We start from the raw sequence: 22,358 nt of genomic DNA, 5'->3' as shown, positions 1-22,358 counted from the left end.
CCCTGAAACCTCTAAGTAGACTTCAGTAACAGATGAAACATCTCAAACCATCCTGAGCAAGGATATACATCCTTGGTCCACACCAAGGGGAAGAAATGGAAGTTGTGTCACGTGACCCCCCCCCCACCCCCACCCCCACCCCCCAAGCTGCTAGAACCTGACATATTGCCTTGAGAAGCTGAAGGAGAGAGTCTGGCATTTCCCATCAACAGAACCGGAGCTCTGACCAGATTTAAACTACCTGCTCCTCATCTACACTGAATCATAGAACCCCACAGCGCAGTAAGAGGCCCTTCGGCCCATCGACCCATCGAGTCTGCACCGAACACAATCCCACCCAGGGCCTACCCCCATATCGCAACACATTATTACCCACTAATCCCTCGAACCTACGCATCCCTGGACACTAATTTCTTAGCCTGGCCAATCAACCTAACCGCACATCTTTGGACTGTGGGAGGAAACCTAGACTGGTTCTACTGGAACTTCTGAACTTTTGTCCCACTGCCTATCACAAGGCTAATTTACCTCTACGTGCTGCTATCATCGTGGAAGCCGTCACTACAATAAAAGTGACTTATCCCTCATCAGCTTCAGCCTTTTTTTTTGGTTCATTCGTGGGACATGGGCGTTATTGCCTGTCCCTAGTTTCCCTCAGAGGGCAGTCGAGAGGCAATCATGTTGCAGTGACTCTGGAGCCACATGTAAGCCAGACCAGGTAAGGACAGCAGATTTCCTCCCCTAGAGGACATCCGTGAATCAGATCAGTTTTTCCGACAATCATTAATAGGTCCATAATTCCAAATTCTTTTTTTTTTTTACTGAATTCAAATTCCACTGTCTGCCGTGGCGGGATTCGAACCCGGGTCCCTTTTGAAGAAATGCACCATTAGATTTTTGATTCCGGACGAGAAACCATGATTCTCCGCCTGTGGTCTTTGCCCTGTATCTCACGGACAGCATGGTGGCACAGTGGTTGGCGCCGCTGCCTCACAGCGCCAGGGACCAAGGTTCAAATCCTGGCTTGGGTCACTGGTCTATATTCTCCCGAAAAGATAAATGGCGGAGCAGACTCAAAGAGCTGAATGGCCTTCTCCTGCTTCTATTTTCTACGTTGTCTTCATCCACCCCACTAAACCTCGATATTTTATAACCTTGATTAGATTCCCCCTTGAATCGTCTATTGTCTGGGGAAAGATGGCCACGTTTTATGCAAACGGCCCTCATAATTTAAAGACTTCAGGGGGCCCATGCAATACACACAGAGGTGTAGTCACTGATATAATTTAATTGTAGAAGCACAAGGAATGAGCACAGCAGGAATAAAATCACTTTCCAGGTACAATTCGACTCAAAAAACATGCACAGATCAAAACATCCGGGTGAAACAATTTAAAATGCAGAATATAAGAAACCGTCGATTGGGAGAAGAACGTTAACAATACAAAGGCACAAATCTGGTTTTCTTCAATAAATATGGAATCAACCATTGCATCTCGAAAAAAAAATCACAAAACTTCCTTGTGCTGAATCAGGACGTCAAACAAGTGAGATTCCTGGACTTTCACTGGCTATTGCTTCCGTTTCTCCCCAACCCCCTTGGCCTATTGGAAGATGGCGTCAGAGATAAATAAGGGAATCTGCAAATCACAATATCCTCCGCCATTTCCCCTGTGGAAGGATCAAATGGGTGTTTAACCTGATGGGAATGGGTTGGGAGAGGGGGGGGGGGAAAAGGGGTCTTAGGGTTGTCACCTCCCCGCCGCCCCCCCCCCCCGCCCCCCCCCCCCCAAAACTGGACCCATCAATGGAGGTTTCATCACATGACCTCTAAACCGTGCATGCACGCAGGTCCACCATTGGTAGCTTAACCTGTCAATCATAACCTTCCCTCTCACAGATTGGTTGAGAGACTAGACCAATTTGAATTGTAGAAGCCTTACAGTGCAGGAGGCGGCCATTTGGCCCATCAAGCCTGCACTGATCCCACCCAGACCCTATCCCCACAACTCAACGTATTTACCCTGCTAATCCCCCTGACATTACCAATCAACCTAACCTGCATATCTTTGGGCTGTGGGAGGAAACCCACGCAGACACGGGAAGAACATGCAGACTCTGCACAGTCAACCAAAGCCAGAGTTGAATCTGGGTCCCTGGTGCTGTGAGGCAGCAGGGCTACCCACTGTGCCACCACTAATGACGTTCTAATGACATCCAATGGAAACTCAGGGAACAGCACATTACCTGTTGGCCAGATACTCTGCCACCTTCTGGGTTTAACAAACAGTTTAACAATTTCAGATCATCAACACTGTCTGTGGATCGCAGAAGCTGGTAAAGGTGCTGCTATTGTCATTTACACCTCCTCTAGTCCTATCTTTTCTCTATTTATCATCTCCCTTTACTCCTGCACCATCACCTTTGACATTTAACCTGTCCTTCCTACCACCCTATCCTCAGAGTTTCCCTTGTGTGTCTTCCCTCCCTTCCCAGCTTACTTTGTCTGCCTTTGCCCTTCAAGAGGGCAAGTTACCTCCACCTTCTCAAAGGCCACTAGGGATGGGCAATAAACGCTGGCCTAACCAGTGAAGCCCGCATTGTAAATGACTGATTTTAAAAAAGCCCTAATAATCCCTCAGTTTTTCAGTTCTGACCATGGGGCATTCACTTGACACGTCCTTTACTGAGAGTGAAATGGAACCAGGTCTTTTTATGCTTGTAATTCAGATTCCCATGTTAGCAGAGGTAAGTGTGGTTGTCCTGAGATATATTGATAAAAGAGGGGGGAGGTAGGAGATGCAGGAACAGGGGAAAAATGAAGGCTGATGCGTACTATCTACAAGATACACTGCAGCAACACATCAAAGCTCTTTCAACAGCACCTCCCAACCTCATGACCTCTACCACTGAGGATGTGGGATAGAGTCATAGAGGTTTACAGCATGGAAACAGGCCCTTCGGCCCAACTTGTCCAAGCCGCCATGCGTGGGAACACCACCATCTACAAATTCCCGTCTAAATCATGCACCATCCTGACTTGGAACTAGAATCGCCATTCCTTCATTGTCGCTAGGTCCAAGCCCTGGAACTCTCTCCCTAAGAGCACTGCGGGTGTACCTGCACCATATGACTGCAGCAGTTCATGATAGTGGTTCACCGTCACCTTCTGAAAGACATTTAAGAATGGGGCATTAATGCTGGCCTAACCTAATGCTCACAACCCATGAATAAATAAATAAAAATTGGGGTGGCAGAAAGGGAAACCTAATTTTCACTTTGTCATTCCCCTGGGGTAGCTCAGGCTTTTGACATGGTGCCACCAATGGAGTTCTACACGGCAGCAACCATGGTGAAATGGGATAACTGGACAGGAACCAACATACTCAACATCTCACACTTAAGTTAGGCCGTAGATAGGTTGGTTCAACTTTGACCCCTTCCTTTCCTGGCTTCTCAGTAAACAAGTGACTTCCAAAATGGCTGCCACTGAATAATGGTCAAACCGAAATAAAGGTCAGCATTCAACTTTCCTGTGCATGGTCTGATTGCCAACAAAAGCCAATTGTGTTTTAACTGTAACAAAAGTTCATATCTTTTTACTTTCTCCCTTATTTCCCAAGTTCTAACATGGTCAACTCTCTTCATCCTGTAAAGTTCCTAAGAGGTCATTCCTTTCGGAAATGGGTAAAGATTCCCCAGTCTCTGTCGGTGTTCCTGTTGTGTCTGGAAATTGTTTCAAGTCCTGGTCGACAACTGGTGACTCACTGCACACTGCGTCCATTTTGTTCTCTCCGTCTGTGCTCGGTCTGCGGCCTAACACCTCGGGAGAAGTCTTGTCGCAGTTGGGGCTCTCTTTTCCCATTGCGACCTCCATTGAGTCCCTTTCCTCCTTGGGCTTATTTTCTTCCAATTCTGGAATTCCGGATTCCCAGTCTCCACCAGAAGGTTCGGTTTCTCTGGATTCTGTCCTGTGCGGGGATTCCCGGCCTTCGTGTTCGCACGCGGCATTCTCCTGACAACCGCACAGCAGTTTCCCATCTCCGTTGGAACTGGGCCCAAAGCCTGAGACCTCGGCCTGCTCTTCGTCACCGCCGGAAGGTGCAGCAACGCCAGTTGGACCCCCATCTCCTGGAGGGACCAGTTGCTGTTCATGAGCCTGCGCCTCATCCCCGGCTTGCTGGGGAGGTTCTGGTGGGGGAGGCGATGGGTTTATGAGTTGGTGGCACATGGGGCATGTCTTTTGGACGTACAGCCACCGTTGCAGGCAGGAAGAGTGATAATAATGTCCACACACCGTCACAACAGCTGCTCTCATGGCCTGAGGGGGGAAAAAAAACAAAACCACAAGGGGAAACACTATTACATATCACAACCACAGATGTAAATACTTCAATCCCCATTTACTCCACTGCCAGCGTTCCGTGGCAGCAGTATGAACCATCTACAAGATGCACTGCAGTAACTCACCAAGGCTCCTTCAACAGCACCTTCCAAACCCACAACCTCTACCACCTAGAATGCCAAGGGCAGCAGATACATGGCATCCCCGTCACCATCCTGACTTGGAAGCAAGTCCCATTCCTTCACTGTCGCCGGGACAAAATCTTGGAACCTCTCCACCCCTCCCTCCAGCAGCACTGTGGGTGTTACTACACCACATAGACAGCAGCGATTCAAGAAAGCCGTAAGGTTTGGAGCAGAATTGGGCCGTTCGGCCCATCGAATCTACTCTGTCATTCAATCATGGCTGATAAGTTTCTCAGTCCCATTTGCCCACCTTTTCCCCATAACCCTTGATCCCCTCACCAATCAAGAACTTATCTATCTTAAATACACTCAATGACCTGGCCTCTACAGCCCACTGTGGCAATGAATTCCACAGATTCACCACCCTCTGGTTGAACAAATTCCTCCTCATCTCGGTTCTAAAGGGTCGTCTCTTTACTTTGAGGTGGTGCCCTCAGATCTGAGTCTCTCTCCTACTAATGGAAACACCTTCCCCGCATCTACCCTCTCCAGGTCTCTCAGTAAACTGCAGGTTTCAATGAGATTCCCCTCTCATCCTTCTGAACTCCATTGCTTACAGTCCCAAAATCCTCAAACGCTCCTCATACATCAAGCTTTTCATTCCTGGGATCGTTCTTGTGACCCTCCTCTGGATCCTCTCCAAGGCCAGCACATCCTTCCTTAGATACGAGGCCCAAAATAACCTCAATATTCTAAATATAATCTGACCAGAGCCTTATAAAGGCTCAGCAGCACATCCCTGCTTTTGTTTCCTGGTCTCCTCAAAATGAATACTCACCACTGCTTTCCCAAGAGCAATTAGGGATGGGCTATAAATGCTGGCTGAGCTGGCAATGCCTACATCTCATAAAAGAATAATAATGCCTGTGGGAGCAACTTCACAATGAATACCCCAATTGAGAACTACTTTGCGTTTCCCAAATCAGCAGAAATAGCCTCTCTTTTACTCTGTTGCCTTAATATCCTGAAAACTTCAATCGAGTCCTCTTTTATCTTTCTAGAGAATACCAGTGTTTTGTGCTACCTCGCCTTGTAATTTAACCCTTTTGAGGCCAGGTTACTCGAGCTCGGATAGCCAAGCAGTGAAAGACGGAACTCAAACCTAGACGTCTATAAACTTGAGCAATTTTATCGGTCTTAGAGAGACATCTCACATGTCATGCACTCCAACCTAACAGCCACACTTTCGGTCCCCCGCTATAAAAGGAGCTCAGGAGAATTCTCAATAAATACCCATCATATATGAGAATCCTTTGAGCTGTTAATGGCTAGGATAGATAAAGGAGAACCAGTGGATGTGATATACTTGGATTGCCAAAAAGCATAGTGTAAGGTACTAAAGGATATCAATAAGATAAGAGCCCATAATGTTTGGGGGTAGCATGGATAGAGGATTGACTAATTAATAGAAGACAGAATTGGGATAAAAGGGGTATTTTCAGGATGGCGACCTCGAATTAGTGGAGTGCCACTGAGATCCACGCTGGGGCCACAGTTGTTTACATTATATATTAATAACTTGGATAAGGAAAGTGAAGGTACTATTGCAAAGTTTGCAGTTGACACAAAAATAGGTGGGAAGGATAACGCAAGAGGGGGCAAAAAATTAGCAGGTGGAATGTAAGAGAGGAAAATGTGAAGTTCTGCACTTTGGTTGGAAGAGCTGAATATTATTTAAATGGAGAAAGACTGCAGAAAGCTGCAGCTCAGGGGGATTTGGGGATTCTTGTGCATCAATCACAAAATGCTAGCATGCAATTTCAGCAAGTAATTGGGGAGGCAAATGGAATTTTGGCCTTTATTTCAAAGGGAATTGAGACTAAAAATAGGGAAGCCTTGCTAAAACTATTCAAATCGCTAGTTATTTATTTGTGTCACAAGTAGGCTTACATTAACACTGCATTGAAGTTATCGTGAAAATTCTCTATCGCCACACCCCGGCAGGAGAATTTAGCGTGGCCAATGCACCTAACCAGCACGTCTTTCGGACGATGGGAGAAAACCCACACAGACACAGGGATAATGTGCAGACTCTGCACACAAGCTGGGAATCGAACTAGTGCTAACCACTGTGCCACCGTGCTGCCCCTAGTTAGTTAGACCACACCTGGAAGACAGTTTTGGCCCTCTTATTTAAGGAAAGATATGCTGGCATCAGAGGCAGTCCAGAGAAGGTTCACTCGGTTGATCCAGGATAGGGAGGGATTTTCTTACGAGGAGAGTTCGAGTAGATTGGGCCGGTACTCAGTGGAGTTTAGGAGAATGAAAGACGACTTAATAAACATACTGGATTCTCAGGGGGCTTGACAGGGTATGCTGACAGGTTGGTTCCCCTTGTGGGAGAGTCTAGGATCACAGCGCATAATCTCAGGGTAAGGGGTCACCTATTTAGAGATGAGGAGGAATTTCGTCCCTCAGAGAGCAGTGAATCCGTGGGATTCTTTACCATAGAGAGCTGGGTTGTTTAGTATGTTCAAGTCTGAGACAGATTTTTGGGAATCAGGAGTTATGTGGACAAGGCAGGAAAGTGGAGTTGGGAATTATTACATCAGGTCACTTATGATCTCATTGAATGATGGATCAGACTCAAAGGGCTATGACCCTATTAATGCTTTTGGAAGGGAAATCTGCTGTCTTTATCTGGTCTGGCCTGCATGCAGTTTAAGACCAACCGCAATGTGGTTGACTCTTGGCGACCCTCTGAAATGGCCTAACCACACAGTTCAAAGATAATTAGAGATGGGTCACAAATGCTGGCCTTGTCAGCAATGCCCGCACCCCAGGGAAAACTAAAGCAAAAAGTGTGGGCTCACCCAGCCACTGTGCAGCAAAAGCATGACCTTTAGGCAAGTCCTCAGGGTGGCACAGTGGTTAGCGCTGCTGCCTCAGCACCAGGCACCCAGGATCAATTCCAACCATGGGGCACTGTCTGTGTGGAGTTTGCACATTCTTACCGTGCTTGTGTGGGTCTTCTCCAGGTACTCCGATTCCCTCCCAAATCCAAAGATGTGCGGGTTAGGTGGGCTGACCGTGGTAAATTGCCCCTTAGTGTCGGGGGACTAGCAGTGTAAATACGGGGTTAGGGTTGGGTGGGATTGGTGTCGGTGCAGGTTCCATGGGTCTGCTTTCGTACTGATAAGTTTCTCAACCTCATTCCCTCCTCCGCCCACACCCTCCAACCAACAGCCCCAAGTCAGCGTCCAACTCACCACGGTGCCAACTTTGTACCCTATAGGTAATCAGCTGTGATTTCATTGGCAGCTCTCTCGCCTCTGACTCAGAAGGTGAGTTGGTGCAAACACGATGGGCCAAATGGCCTCCTTCTACACTGTAGGGTCTCTATGGTTCTCCATCGATAGCTTGACAAAGGTTTGTGGGTTCAAGTCTCACTCCTTGAGCACAATTATCCAGATGGACACTCCCAGTGCAGTACTGAGGGAGTGCTGCATTGACAGAGGTGCCATCTTTCAGGGGGGATATTTAACCGAGACATAGTCTATCCCTCCCCCACGCCTGCAGGTGGATGTAAAAGATCCCACAAAGAGGTGGTGTGGGGAGGGACAAGGTTTTCCCAGTTGTTTTACCCCATGCTGATTCCTCTTCTATCCCTAAAGCAGATTAGTTGAGCATTATCCAAAATTATTTTTAGGGTCTGTCGTATCCAGGGATTTTACTCTTTAACCACATTTAAATTAACTGGTTAAGAACATAAGAAATAGGAGCAGGAGTAGGCCATCTAGCCCTTCGAGCCTGCCCCGCCATTCAATAAGATCATGGCTGATCTGTCGTGGCTCAGTTCCACTTTCCCGCCCTCTCCCCATAACCCTTAATCCCCTCTCTTATCAAAAACCCATCAACCCGCGTCTTAAAAATATTTAGCGAGGCAGCCTCCACCACTTCAAAAGGCAGAGAGTTCCAGAGATTCACCACCCTTTGAGTGAAGAAGTTCCTCCTCAACTCCGTTCTAAACTGCCCCCCCCTTATCTTGAGGCTGTGCCCTCTAGTCCTGCTGCCCTTTCTGAGCGGGAAGAGCCTCTCCACCTCTATCCTATCCATCCCATTCATCATCTTATACGTCTCAATGAGATCTCCCCTCTAACAAGTACAAGCCTAGTTTATTCAGCCTCTCCTCATAGTTCAACCTTATGGTGCAGTTTGAATTTCTGCTGGCTGGGATATTTTTCTTAAACAGCAAGGCTATCGTTTACGAGAAACAGCACTTTATTGTTAGAACCACAGAATCCATACTGTGCAGGAGGCTGCCATTCGGCCCATCGCGTCCGCATCAACCATAATCCCACCCAGGCTCTATTCCTATAATCCCACACATTTACCCTGCTAAACTCCCTGACACTTGGGTCAGTTCACTATGGCGGGTTAGCACGCCTTTGGACTGTGGGAGGAAACTGGAGGAAACCCATGCAGACACAGGGGAAATGTGGTATTTCTAGATTTTCAAAAGGCGTTTGATAAGGTGCTTCACAAAAGGTTGCTTCAGAAGGTTAGGGTGCATGGAGTTGGGGGTAGGGTGTTAGCGTGGATAGAGGATTGGTTGTCTAATAGGAGGCAGAGAGTTGGTATCAATGGGTGCTATTCTGATTGGCGGTTGGTGACTAGTGGAGTGCCACAGGGATTGGTGCTGGGGCCTCAGCTATTTACCATTTATATAGATGGTCTGGAGGAGGGGGCTGAGTGTAGGGTGACGAAATTTGCTGATGACACGAAGATGAGTGGAAAAGCAAATTGCGTAGAGGGTGTAGAAAGTCTGCAGAGGGATCTGGATAGGCTGGGCGAGGACCTGGCAGATGGAGTACAATGTTAGCAAGTGTGAGGTTATCCACTTTGGAAGAAATAATAGTAGGAGGGATTACTATTTAAAGGGCGAAAAGCTGCAGCAAGCCACGGTGCAGAGGGACCTGGGGGTCCTTGTGCATGAGTCGCAAAAACCCAGGTGCAGCAGGTGATCAAAAAGGCGAATGAAATGTTGGCCTTTATCGCGAGGGGGATAGAATATAAAAGCAGGGAGGTCTTGCTGCAACTGTACAGGGCACTGGTGAGACCGCAGCTGGAGTACTGTGTGCAGTTTTGGTCGCTGCACTTGCGCAAGGATATTTTGGCCTTGGAGGGAGTGCAGAGGAGGTTTACTAGGCTGATACCGGAGATGAGGGGGTTGGACTACGAAGAGAGACTAAATAGACTGGGTCTGTACTCGTTGGAGTTTAGAAGGCTAAGGGGGGATCTTATAGAGACGTATAAGATAATGAAAGGGATGGATAGGGTAGAGATAGAGAGATTCTTCCCGCTCAGAAAGGATAGCAGGGCTAGAGGGCACAGCCTCAAGATAAGGGGGGGAGCAGTTTAGATCGGAGTTGAGGAGGAACTTCTTCACTCAAAGGGTGGTTAATCTCTGGAATTCTCTGCCCGTTGAAGTGGTGGAGGCTACCTCGCTGAATATATTTAAGTCACGGGTAGATAGGTTTCTGATAGACAAGGGGAATTAAGGGTTATGGGGAGAAAGCGGGAAAGTGGAACTGATCCACTTCAGATCAGCCATGATCTTATTGAATGGCGGGGCAGGTTCGAAGGGCTAGATGGCCTACTCCTGCTCCTATTTCTATGTTCTTAAATGTGCAAACTCCACACAAACAGTGACCCATGGCCATAACTGAACCCAGATGCCTGCTAACCACTGTGCCATTGTATGACTTTAATTGCCTCGGAGTAACGCTGTACGACAAAATGACTAAAAGTAGTTTGAATGATAATCTGGCCGCGATTCTCCCAAATTGGGACCGAGTGCTCACACCAGTGGGAAAGTTGGAGATCAAAATAGGTTCTTGATTAATAAGGCGATCAGGGGTTATGGGGAGAAAGCAGGGACTTAGAACATTACAGGCCCTTCGGCCCTCGATGTTGCGCCGAACTGTGAAACCAATCTAAAGCCCGTCTAACCTACACTATTCCAATATCAAAAGAGTGGACGAGGAGAATGGGGATGAGAAAATTATCAGCCATGATTGAACGACGGAGCAGACTCGGTGGGCCGAGTGGCCTAATCCTGCTCCTATGTCTCTCGGAGGGCTTCCCACTGATGTTAACAGTGTCCATTTAGGTGAGATTGGACACTAATGCTAATTTATTTATAGCGGACAACCCATCAGCCAGCCCTGCTGTACCGAGATGGGTCCCCACTTAAAAATGGCGACCCACTCTCTCAACGCTCAGAGACAGGCCCAACCACCCCTCGCACCAGCAACGCCTCCCCAAAGATGCCAAACTGCTGCCTCTCATTCCTTGATAACCTGCTACCAGTTATTGTTACCTCCTGGAGATTAAGTTTGTGTCTGACTCCTGTCTTCATTACTTTCAAATGATACAAGTGGTTCCTCCTTGTGCTCATCATCTGGCATTCTCCCCCTCACCCACCCAACCCACCCACCAATAACAGGTAAACCCACCCCTCCACCCCCATCCCCCACACCACGTTTCCTACAGAGGGCGAGACCCTACCTGGTAACAGATGGCGCAGACGTCAGCGTACTCCTGCAGCTGCTGTGGGGTGGCGCGGGGCAGCGAGCTGATCTTGCGCGCTGCCTCTCTGCGCAGGAAGAAGCTGTTCCAGCCGGCCTGCGCCCGCAGCCAGACATTGAAGTAAGAGTGGACGATGATGACCGAGGCCCCCATCCAGCTCCACTCGCCGAAGATGGACTCCACCGCGCCGTACGCCACCACGCACACGGCCACGAGGAACTCCAGCACGCGGCACGAGCTGTTCACGTAGTAGATAATGTCCTCCAGGTTCTCGATAGCCTCCCTCCGCAGATCCTCCGTCACAAACAGCCCGTAGATGAAGAGAGTCCCAGTCACCTGGAAAAACAGGAGTGTTTCATTACTGGGACAAGGTGGTCATTCAGCAGTGTTGACCCCACAGGACTCATCATTTATCCTTGTTCTTAGGACCAGTTTGATGGGCAGGTAATGCTGATGAATATCTTATTATTGATCAAAATGCCAACCCAGCCCATCACCACAAGGCAGCACGGTGGTTAGCACTGCATAGCGAGGGGGATTGAATATAAAAGTAGGGAGGTCTTGCTGCGGCTGTATAGGGCATTGGTGAGGCCGCAGCTGGAGTACTGTGTGCAGTTTTGGGCGCCGCACCTGTGCAAGGATATTTTGGCCCTGGAGGGAGTGCAGAGGAGGTTTACTAGGCTGATACCGGAGTTGAGGGGGTTGAGCTATGAGGAGAGGCTGAATAAACTAGGCTTGTACTCGTTAGAGTTTAGAAGAATGAGGGGAGATCTCATTGAGACGTATAAGATGATGAATGGGATGGATAGGATAGAGGTGGAGAGACTCTTCCCGCTCAAAAAAGACAGTAGGACTAGGGGGCACAGCCTCAAGATAAAGGGGAGGCGGTTTAGAACGGAGTTGAGGAGGAACTTCTTCACTCAAAGGGTGGTGAATCTCTGGAATTCTCTGCCCGTTGAAGTGGTGGAGGCTGCCTCGCTAAATATTTTTAAGAAGTGGGTTGATGGGTTTTTGATAAGAGAGGGGATTAAGGGTTATGGGGAGAGGGCGGGAAAGTGGAACTGAGCCACAACAGATCAGCCATGATCTTATTGAATGGCGGGGCAGGCTCGAAGGGCTAGATGGCCTACTCCTGCTCCTATTTCTTATGTTCTTATGTTCTCACAGCACTTGGGTTCGATTCCCAGTTCGGGTCACTGTCTGTGCGGAGTCTGCACGTGGGTTTCCTCCGGTTTCCTCCCACAGTCCGAAAGACGTGCTGGTTAGGTGCATTGGCCATGCTAAATTCTCCCTCAGTGCACCGGATTGTGGCAAGTAGGGGAATTTCACAGTAACTTCATTGCAGTGTTAATATGACTAATAAATAAACAAACTTTAAAATTTTACATGTAGTGCCCATGAGTTTGGTATTAAGAATAATTCACAATCAAAGAGCGGTATCAAAAGGATGACTTTTGTCAAGGTCACCTCTGTATTGCATCTTTCTAAGATCGATCACAACTTTTGTTTTAGTTCATTCTTGGGACATGGGCGTTGCTGGCTGGCCAGCATTTATTGCCCATCCCTAGTTGCCTGAGGGCAGTTGAGAGTCAACCACATTGCTGTGCTCTGAGGTCACATGTAGGCCAGACCACGGAAGGACGGCAGATTTCCTTCCCGAAAGTACATTAGTGAACCAAATGGGATTTTCCAACAATCGGCAATGGTTTCATGGCCATCAGTAGATTCTTAACTCCAAATTTTTTTTATTGAATGCGAATTTCACCGTTCCCAGAAAATTAGCTGAGGTTCTAGATTAATAGTCTAGAGATAATACCACAAGGCCCAGTGTCTGGAGTTTAAAGAGATGAGAGGGTCTAATCAGAATGGATAGAATTCCCAGTGACAGACACTGAAAGGGTTGGCGGGAGTCTCTAAAACCCAAGGCTCAATCTCAGCATTCAGATTTAGGGCTGAGCTGAGGAGAAATGTCTTCACTCGAGTGATGGAGAATCTTTGGAGTTCTCTACCCTGCAGAGCAGTGGCTGCTCAGTCACTGAATACATTCAAAATGAACAGATTTTTGGGAGTTAAGGGATGTGGGGATAGTGAAAGGAGTAATTGAGAAGGTGATTAGCTCAAGGGGCCAAATGGCCTACACCTCCTTTGCACTTGTAACATTATAGCATTACATCACGCCCATCTACCATTGATTAATAAAACAGTAAGCTGTCTGGCATCTAACTACGCTGCTGCTTAATCCATCCACTGAGTAGACATACAATAGGATGGTTCTTGGTTCATTAATCTAAGCAAATGACCACATTTGTCAGATAATGTGGTTACTGTGTCATTTTTATGTTTATGATAGTAGAATCTATTGATGCGTTACATTCTCTCACTACACTATAAGAATCATCTCATTCAAATTCCTTTCTCACACCTTGCCATTAAATACCCCCAGGACAGGTACAGCACGGAGTTAGATACAGGTAAAGCTCCCGCTACACTGTCCCATTCAAACACTCCCAGGTCAGGTACAGCACGGGGTTAGATACAGAGCAAAGCTCCCTCTACGCTGTCCCCCATCAAACACTCTCCTTTGATAAGGTGCCTCACAAAAGATTGCTTCAGAAGGTTAGGGTGCATGGAGTTGGGGGTAGGGCGTTAGCGTGGATAGAGGATTGGTTGTCTAATAGGAGGCAGAGAGTTGGTATCAATGGGTGCTATTTTGATTGGCGGTTGGTGACTAGTGGAGTGCCGCAGGGATCGGTGCTGGGGCCTCAGCTATTTACCATTTATATAGATGATCTGGAGGAGGGGGCTGAGTGTAGGGTGATGAAATTTGCTGATGACACGAAGATGAGTGGAAAAGCAAATTGCGTAGAGGCTGTGGAAAGTCTGCAGAGGGATCTGGATAGGCTGAGCGAGTGGGCGAGGACCTGGCAGATGGAGTACAATGTTAGTAAGTGTGAGGTTATCCACTTTGGCAGAAGTAATAGTAGGAGGGATTACTATTTAAAGGGCGAAAAGCTGCAGCATGCTATGGTGTAGAGGGACCTGGGGGTCCTTGTGCACGAGTTGCAAAAACCCAGTCTGCAGGTGCAGCAGGTGATCAGGAAGGCAAATGGAATGCTGGCATTTATAGCAAGGGGGATTGAATATAAAAGTAGGGAGGTCTTGCTGCAACTGTGCAGGGTACTGGTGAGGCCGCAGCTGGAGTACTGTGTGCAGTTTTGGTCGCTGCACTTGCGCAAGGATATTTTGGCCTTGGAGGGAGTGCAGAGGAGGTTCACTAGGCTGATACCGGAGATGAGGGGGTTGGACTATGAAGAGAGACTAAATAGACTGGGTCTGTACTCGATGGAGTTTAGAAGGATGAGGGGGGATCTTATAGAGACGTATAAGATAATGAAAGGGATGGATAGGGTAGAGGTAGAGAGATTCCTTCCGCTTAGGAAGGACAGCAGGACTAGAGGGCACAGCCTCAAGATAAGGGGGGTGCAGTTTAGATCGGAGTTGAGGAAGAACTTCTTCAGTCAAAGGGTGGTGAATCTCTGGAATTCTCTGCCCGTTGAAGTGGTGGAGACTGCCTTGCTAAATTTATTTAAGTCACAGGTAGATAGGTTTTTGACAGACAAGGGAATTAAGGGTTATGGGAAGAGAGCAGGAAAGTGGAACTGATCCACTTCAGATCAGCCATGATCTTATTGAATGGCGGGGCAGGCTCGAAGGGCTAGATGGCCTACTCCTGCTCCTATTTCTTATGTTCTCTCAGGGCAGGTACAGCATGGGGTTAGATACAAAGTAAAGCGTGCTCTACACTGTCCCCCATCAAACACTCCCAGGACAGGTACAGCACGGGGTTAGATACAGAGCAAAGCTCCCTCTACACTGTCCCCCATCAAACACTCCCAGGATAGGTACAGCACAGGATTAGATACAGAGTAAAGCTCCCTCTACACTGTCCCCCATCAAACACTCCCAGGATAGGTACAGCACATGGTTAGATACAGAGTAAAGCTCCCTCTACACTGTCCCCATCAAACACTCCCAGGACAGGTACAGCACAGGGTTAGATACAGAGTAAAGCTCCCTCTACACTGTCCCCATCAAACATTCCCAGGACAGGTACAGCAAGGGATTTAACCAAAACTGAATCACCACTGTACACATTCCAAGGCTAATACATCATCTTGAGAAACAATGCTTGGAGCAGATGGAGACTGATCAAGGCTATACAATACTGAAACATCACTTCCTTCTCTATTTTTTTTTAGTGGAATCGAGCAAATGGAGCAGGCTTGAAGGGCCAAAAGACCTCCTCCTGCTCCTATCTTGTTTCTGTCAACTGCAAATTTGGGACACCTGTCCAAGAGCAGCAGTCCCTGATTATTAATATTGTTCCAATGTGTCCTTTGACCCCGCTCACCTGCAGAGAGGTCAGGGCGCTGCTGGAGATGATTATCAACAGCCAGAAGTCCATCTCGAAGAACTGTGCAATCCGATAGGCCATGAAACTGGGAAACAGCAGCAGGAAAAGGCACATGGTGACGGCACGGAAATGCTTCCATAAGCTCCTGAGGTGGAGGAAAACACAACAAACGGGTCAAGTTCAAGCCAGAAATGGGTGATTGGCCTCCTTAAACCTCATTCATCTCATTGCCCATAATTGGGAATCGTGAACCAATTTCCATATTGGGAAGTGCGATCAATCCCCACACTCTTCCAGGGGCTTGACGTTCCCCCTTTCCCTGGGAGACTAGGGAACACATCTCACACCCCACTCCCCACCCTCGCACCACCCTCCCCCTCTCCCCAAGCGAGACCAGCTTGTGATCTATACACAGCAACCCCTCAATAGCCCAACATGCCAGTCAATGACAGGAGAGAATCAGGTTCAGTTGTGATGCCCCAGTGGTTAACCAGCTTACCAATGAACATTAGAGCTCAATAAAGAATAACAGGCACTTGAGAAGAGGTACAAGGAGATGGCTGTGATCCAAAATGAACTGAAGAATGGGGGGGGGGGGGATTTTTTTTTCCAGTTTATTTATTAATGTCACAAGTAGGTTTACACTAACACCGCAATGAAGTTACTCTGAAAGTCCCCTCGTCGCCACACTCTGACGCCTGTTCGGGTACACTGAGGGAGAATTTAGCATGACCAAAGCACTTAATCAGCACGTCTTTCAGGCTGAGAGAGGAAACCGGGGCACCCGGAGGAAACCCACACAGATACGGGGAGAACGTACAGACTCCGCACAGACAGTGACCCAAGCCGGGAATCGAACCGGCTCCCTGGCGCTGTGAGGCAGCAGTGCTAACCACTGTGCTGCCCCGGTTGAGAAGAGGATGCTGGTGGGTCCTGATTCCAGAGTGACCTCCCCCAAATTTGCCACCCACCCCCACTAACCTCACTCACCTGTTTCGGGAAGCTCCCAACGCGAGGATAATGGGGTCGGTGATTTCCAGCATCGACTGCAGGATGGAGGCCAGGATGATGAAGAGGATGATGCTGAGCAGGAATGTCCGCTGCAGAGCATGCAGATCGATCAGGTCCGTCTGCAGGGCCAACAGCAGGAAGGTCACGCCTTCCGTCACACCTCTGTGCAGAGAATAGAATGACGGCGAGTCAGGAGCAGCATCACATGGAACTATTGTTTCAATATATTGAAAGGAAATGTTGAATCTAAGCACGGCCCTCACTCAGAATCCCTGCAATTCACAGGGAGGCCATTCTGTCCATCGAGTCTGCACCGAACCACCCAGGCCCTATTCCCAAAACCTCATGCATTTACCCTAGCTCGTCTCTCTGGCACTCAGGGGCAATTTAGCATGGCCAATCCACCTAACCCGCACATCTTTCAGGCTGTGGGAGGAAATTGGTGCAGAGGAAACCCACGCAGACATAGAACATAACAGCGCAGTACAGGCCCTTCGGCCCTCGATGTTGCGCCAACCAGTGGAACCAATCTAACGACCCTCTAACCTAAACTATTCCAATGTTATCCATACGCCTATCCACTGACCATTTGAACGCCCTTAAAGTTGGCGAGTCCACAACTGCTGCAGGCAGGGCATTCCATGCCCTTAATACCCTCTGAGTAAAGAACCTACCTCTGACATCCGTCCTATAATTACCAACCCTCAATTTAAAGCTACGTCCCCTCGTGTTAGCCATTTAAAGCTACGTCCCCTCATGTTAGCCATTTAAAGCTACGTCCCCTCAGGTTAGCCATGGGGAGAACATTCAGATTCGACACAGACAACATCCCAGGCGGGGATCGAACCCAGGTCCCTGGGGCTGTGCGGCAGCAGTGCTAATCACTGTGCACCCCCCTCCCATGTAACTTGCTTCACTGAGATACGATAGTTAACTCAAAGGAGAAATAGAAGGAGGCCATTTGTCCCATCGAGCCTGCCCTGCCAATCATCAAGATCATGGCCGACCCAATTTTTGTTTTTATTCATTCGTGGGACTCAGTTGTTGCTGGCTGGGCCAGCATTTATTGCCCATTTGTAATTGCCTGAAGGCAGTTGAAAGTCAACCACGTTGCTGTGACTCTGGAGTCACGTAGGCCAGACCAGGTAAAGACAGCAGATTTCCTACCCTACTGGACATTAGTGAACCATGTGGGTTTTCCCGACAATCGACAATAGTTTCATGGTCATCAGCTGATTCTTAATTCCAGATTTTTTGTAATGAATTCCAATTCCACCAACTGCTGTGGTGGGATTCGAACCCGGGTCCCCAGAGCATTAGCTGAGGCTCTGGATTAATAGTGCAGCGATAATAACACACGAACAACGCCTCCTCTGTGTTGGCCTTAGTGCCATTTTCTTTCATCTTCCCCCTTATCGTTCAACTCCTTTGTCAACTAAAGATCTGTCGAACTCGGTCTCGAACATTCTCGATGGCCCTGCCCCCACTGCTGTCAGTGGGGGACAATTCCAAAGGTTGACAGAAGAACACAGGACTTAGAAGCAGGAGTAGGCCATTCAGCCCCTCAAAATGAAGGAACTTGTCCTCATCTCTGTCTACAGGGGAGACTCAGTATCTTTAAACTGTGCCCCCTAGGTTTAGATTTCCCCATGGGGGGAATCAATCCTCAAGGGCAATTAGGGATGAGCAATTAATACTGATCTAGCTGGCAATGTCTACATCCCATTAAATTAAAACAAAAAATCCCTTTAGCATCCACCTTGTCAAGCCCCCTCAGAATCCTATATGTCTTAGATTGCCTCTCATTCTTCTAAACTCCAATGAATACAGACCCAAACCTTCCTCGCAAGATAACGAATTTCTCCCTCACTTTCTACCTGACTCCCGTCTGGGGGTAGAGAATTCCAAAGATTCCTGAATCCTCTGAGTGACGAAATGTCTCATCTCAGTCCGAAATGGCTGACCCCTTATTCTGAAACTACGCTACCCTTAACCTGTCTGGCACACACGTGACACATATGACATGCTTGCCTTCATCAGACGGGACATGGTGTGTAAAAGGTGGCAAACTATGTTATATAAAACGTTGGTGAGGCCACATTTGGAATATCGTGTCCAATTCTGGTCACCACACTGCCAGAAAGATGCGGAAGCTTTGGAGAGAATGCAGAAAAAAAATTTACCAGGACGTTGACTGGTACAAAGGGTGTTAGGTATAAGGAGAGATTGAATAAACTGGAATAGTTTTCCCTGGAAAGACAGAGGTTGCAGGGTGACCTGACAGAAATTTATAGAATTATGAGGGACATAGATAAGGCAAATAGCTGGAAGCTTTTTCCCAGGGCAGAAATGATAGTACAAGGGGGCACAAGTTCAAGATAAGGGAGGGAAAGTTCAGTGAGATGTGCGGGGGAGGTTTTTTATTTTACACAGAGGATGGTGGGGGCCTGGAATGCACTGCCAAGTGAGGCAGACACATTAGCCACATTTAAGATCTGGATAGACTCCAGAATGTAGATAGGAAACGAGATCAGCACAGACTTGGAGGGCAAATGGGCCTGTACCTGTGCTGTCCTGTACTTTGCTCTTTGACTCCAGACTCACAACAATGTGGTTAACTATTAACCACCCTCTGAAATGGCCCGACAAGCCACTCAGTTCAAAGGCAAGTCGAGATGGGCAACAGCTGCTGGCCCAGCCAGCGATGCCCACATCCCATGCAAGAAGATAGATCTCCCTTGGTGGTGGATCTTTCCTCCCATCTCCGTTGCCCAACCCTGGCACGTATCTTCTTGCTGAACTCACATCATGCATTGCATATGACCTCCAGTTCCATCCACGTATCTGTTCATCTTCTCACTGCCACCCACAACCCTCCTACTGGGTTACAATCAGTGACCCCCATCCCCACAACTCACTAGGGGCTGCAGCGGAGACACAGCAGTTAACACTGCTGCCTCACAATGCCAGGGTCCCAGGATCAATTCTGGCCTCAGATCACTGTCTGTGTGGAGTTTGCACATTCGCCCCGTGTCTGCATGGGTTTCCTCCGGGTGCTCCGGTTTCCTCCCACACTCCAAGGGTGTGCAGGTTAGGTTGATTAGGGTCAATTTAGCATGGCCAATGTCAGAAAAGATAGCAGGGTAAATGTGTGGGGTTGCAGGAATAGGACCTGGGTGGGATTGTGGTTAGTTCAGACTCGATAAGCAGAATGGCCTACGTCTGTACTATAGGGATTCTATGACTATGTCTAATTTTGGATATCGCCTCGTTCAATATTTATTGTCAACCAGAATCAGAAAATTATCTAGTGCTTATCAAGTTGGTTGTTGCGCAATCTCATTGTGTAAATTATAACAGTATGAAGTCTCACGACACCAGGTTAAAGTCCCACAGGTTTATTTGGAACTAACCCTGCCACAGCACCCTGTGCAAGATGTGCCAGATCATCGATATTAGATGCCACCATCACACGTGAGAACACCACCCACCAGGTACACCGTACATACTCATGTGACTCAGCCAATGTTGCAGGAAAGGATGTCCCGAGGCATGGTACATTGGTGAGACCATGTAGACGCTAGGACGACGGATGAACAGACAGCAAGCAACATCACCAGATCTCTGATCTTCAGGTGAGCGTTCTTCAAGGCGGCATCCAAGACACACAACAACGCAGAATCGCCGAGCAGAAACTGATAGCCAAGTTCTGCATGCATAAGGACGGCCTCAACTGGGGTCATGCTTTCATGTCACACTACATGTAACCGCCCCATTTGGTCTGGGCTTGCAAAATTCTTCTAACTGCCCTGACTTGAGACAATTCACACCTCCTTAAGCTGTACTTAACCCTCTCGCCACTCATTTTTTTTTTTTTACAGATACAGACACTTGATTACCTATAAAGACTTGCATTCCAACTATCATCTTGTAATTGTGTCTTTGTCTACGTATGCCGTGTTTGCGAAACCTACCCCTCCACCCACCTGAGGAAGGAGTAGTGCTCCGAAAGCTTGTGATTCCAAATAAACCTTTAACCAGGTGTTGTGAGACTTCTTACTGTGCTCACCCCAGTCCAACGCCAGCACCTCCACATCATAAGTTATGACAGTGGCTATACTTCAAAACTTTTTGTTGTAAAACACGTTGGGACCTCGGAGATGGTGAAAAGTGCCGCAGACGGGCAAGTTTCCATCGTAGGCTGAGGAGTGTCCCAGACCAATGTGCTCTGCTTACCTGTGCATGAGGTTGCCATTGACAAAGGCTAAATATCCCTGCAGGTAAAACTTGCACAGGGTGAGCATGCCCAGCGACAGGCGAGAGACTGCGAAAGTCAGGCCCACCAACGAGTACGGAGTAATGCAGCACCCGGCCACACTGCAAGAGGTCAAAGGCAAGAGGTCAAAGGTGCATCAAACATCCAACAAGATCAATGCAGTTCTGCACGATAGCCGGCACCTTCAAGTGTGTTAAACTGGAAAGGGCATACACCACCCACACACAGACAAGCACAAACCACACACATACACACCCACATGGCATCCCAATCCGCACCACATACAAACACACACACACTCACTCTCATCTTAAGAGGATAGTACATAAGGAGGCCACGCAACCCAGTCTGATCATAGGCCGCTCCCCCTTCCTCACCCCCACCGATCTCAGGCAGAGTGGCAGTGGACCCCTCTTCCATCCCACTGAACTCAGTACAGCCAACAGTCTCTTAGAAAGAGCTTACAATTACTAAAACCTCCCCCCCCTCACAACCCTATCTTCTTGTAAATCTTTCCGCTTTAAGTATACAGCTGATTCCCTTCCCAAGGTTACAGAGGTTACATTGCTTCGAATCGTACCGGGTCTCAAACCCAACCCCACAACTGACTGGTTTCAACCTTTCAAGGGTTGAACAAGTTTGAGGATTGGCCATGGTCCCTGCTTGGCCAACCTCGATAGATTAGTGTCAGCCCCCCAATACGCCTATGGGAAACTTTACACCACGTCATAGAAGAGTGTCCAATCCACAGTCCGCAGAGGCCTATCTGCACTCAACGCAGCAGGACCAAAATAAACTGCTCGTCTTAGGGACTTTGCATTGGCTAAATAAATAAAATCCTAACTAGTCCAGGTGGGTCTCGGGTGACACGCCAAAAGGCAGTCTGGGTTGCCGCTGGTTGCTTATTCTTGGTGAATACAGAAACCGGGCCTAGCTGTGTCGCCGCCCGCACTCGGTCAGATCACTGGTTCTCAGTGTGTGGGTAGAAGCGCTCATTGCTCCAGGCACCACAATGTAGCCTGCACCCATCTAAATCCCATCAACCGCGAGAAGTCAGCTGTGGTTCAGTGGGCAACACCCGTGGGGTAAGTTGGGTTCAAACCCCGTCTGAGCACAAAACCCCAGGGCTGGCACTCTGGTTGCAGTACTGAGACAGCACTGCAGTGTCAGAGGTGCTGCTTTATTTGGATGGTTTGGCCACAGCAACTATTTTGAAGCCTGGAAGTTCTCCACGGATAAGCTGATCACCAATTACCTCTCATCCAACGTGATTGTAAAAAAAAAGTCAGTGATAAATTATTGCTTGGCAACACCAGAGTAGATGGTAGAGGTGGGTACAATTACAACATTTATAGAAATCATAGAATCCTACGGTGCCATTCGGTCCATCGAGTCGGCACCAACCAAAGTCCCACCCAGGTCCTATTCCCAAAAACTCATATTTACCCTGCTAATCCCCCTGATGCTAGGGTCAGTTTGGCATGACCAATCAACCTAACCTGCAATCTTTGGACTGTGGGAGGAAATCGGAGCACCCGGAGGAAACCCATGCAGACATGGGGAGAATGTGCAGACTCCGCACAAATAGCCACCCGA

General features: G+C 48.2%; 1 protein-coding gene across 1 annotated transcript in view; it reads right to left on the bottom strand.

Annotated features, from left to right (window-relative positions):
* Window positions 1–1,793: 1,793 nt before the first annotated feature.
* The window catches only part of LOC145345994 (RING finger protein 145-like), a 37,242-nt gene continuing 16,677 nt past the window's right edge, over window positions 1,794–22,358 (bottom strand). Inside the window, exons 6-10 of the mRNA XM_080193495.1 lie at window positions 20,723–20,863; window positions 16,466–16,648; window positions 15,473–15,620; window positions 11,041–11,397; window positions 1,794–4,321 (exon numbers count right to left, since the gene is read on the bottom strand). Of these exons, the coding sequence (XP_080049621.1) occupies window positions 3,635–4,321; window positions 11,041–11,397; window positions 15,473–15,620; window positions 16,466–16,648; window positions 20,723–20,863 (1,516 nt within the window). The 3' untranslated portion in view covers window positions 1,794–3,634. The remainder of the gene's footprint in view (window positions 4,322–11,040; window positions 11,398–15,472; window positions 15,621–16,465; window positions 16,649–20,722; window positions 20,864–22,358) is intronic.

Source organism: Carcharhinus amblyrhynchos, chromosome 1 (genome assembly GCF_965287045.1).
Source record: "Carcharhinus amblyrhynchos chromosome 1, sCarAmb.v2.hapA, whole genome shotgun sequence".
NCBI lineage: Eukaryota > Metazoa > Chordata > Chondrichthyes > Carcharhiniformes > Carcharhinidae > Carcharhinus > Carcharhinus amblyrhynchos.
The sequence above is the reverse complement of the archived record's forward strand: the minus strand, read 5'-3'. Positions and strand labels throughout refer to the sequence as shown.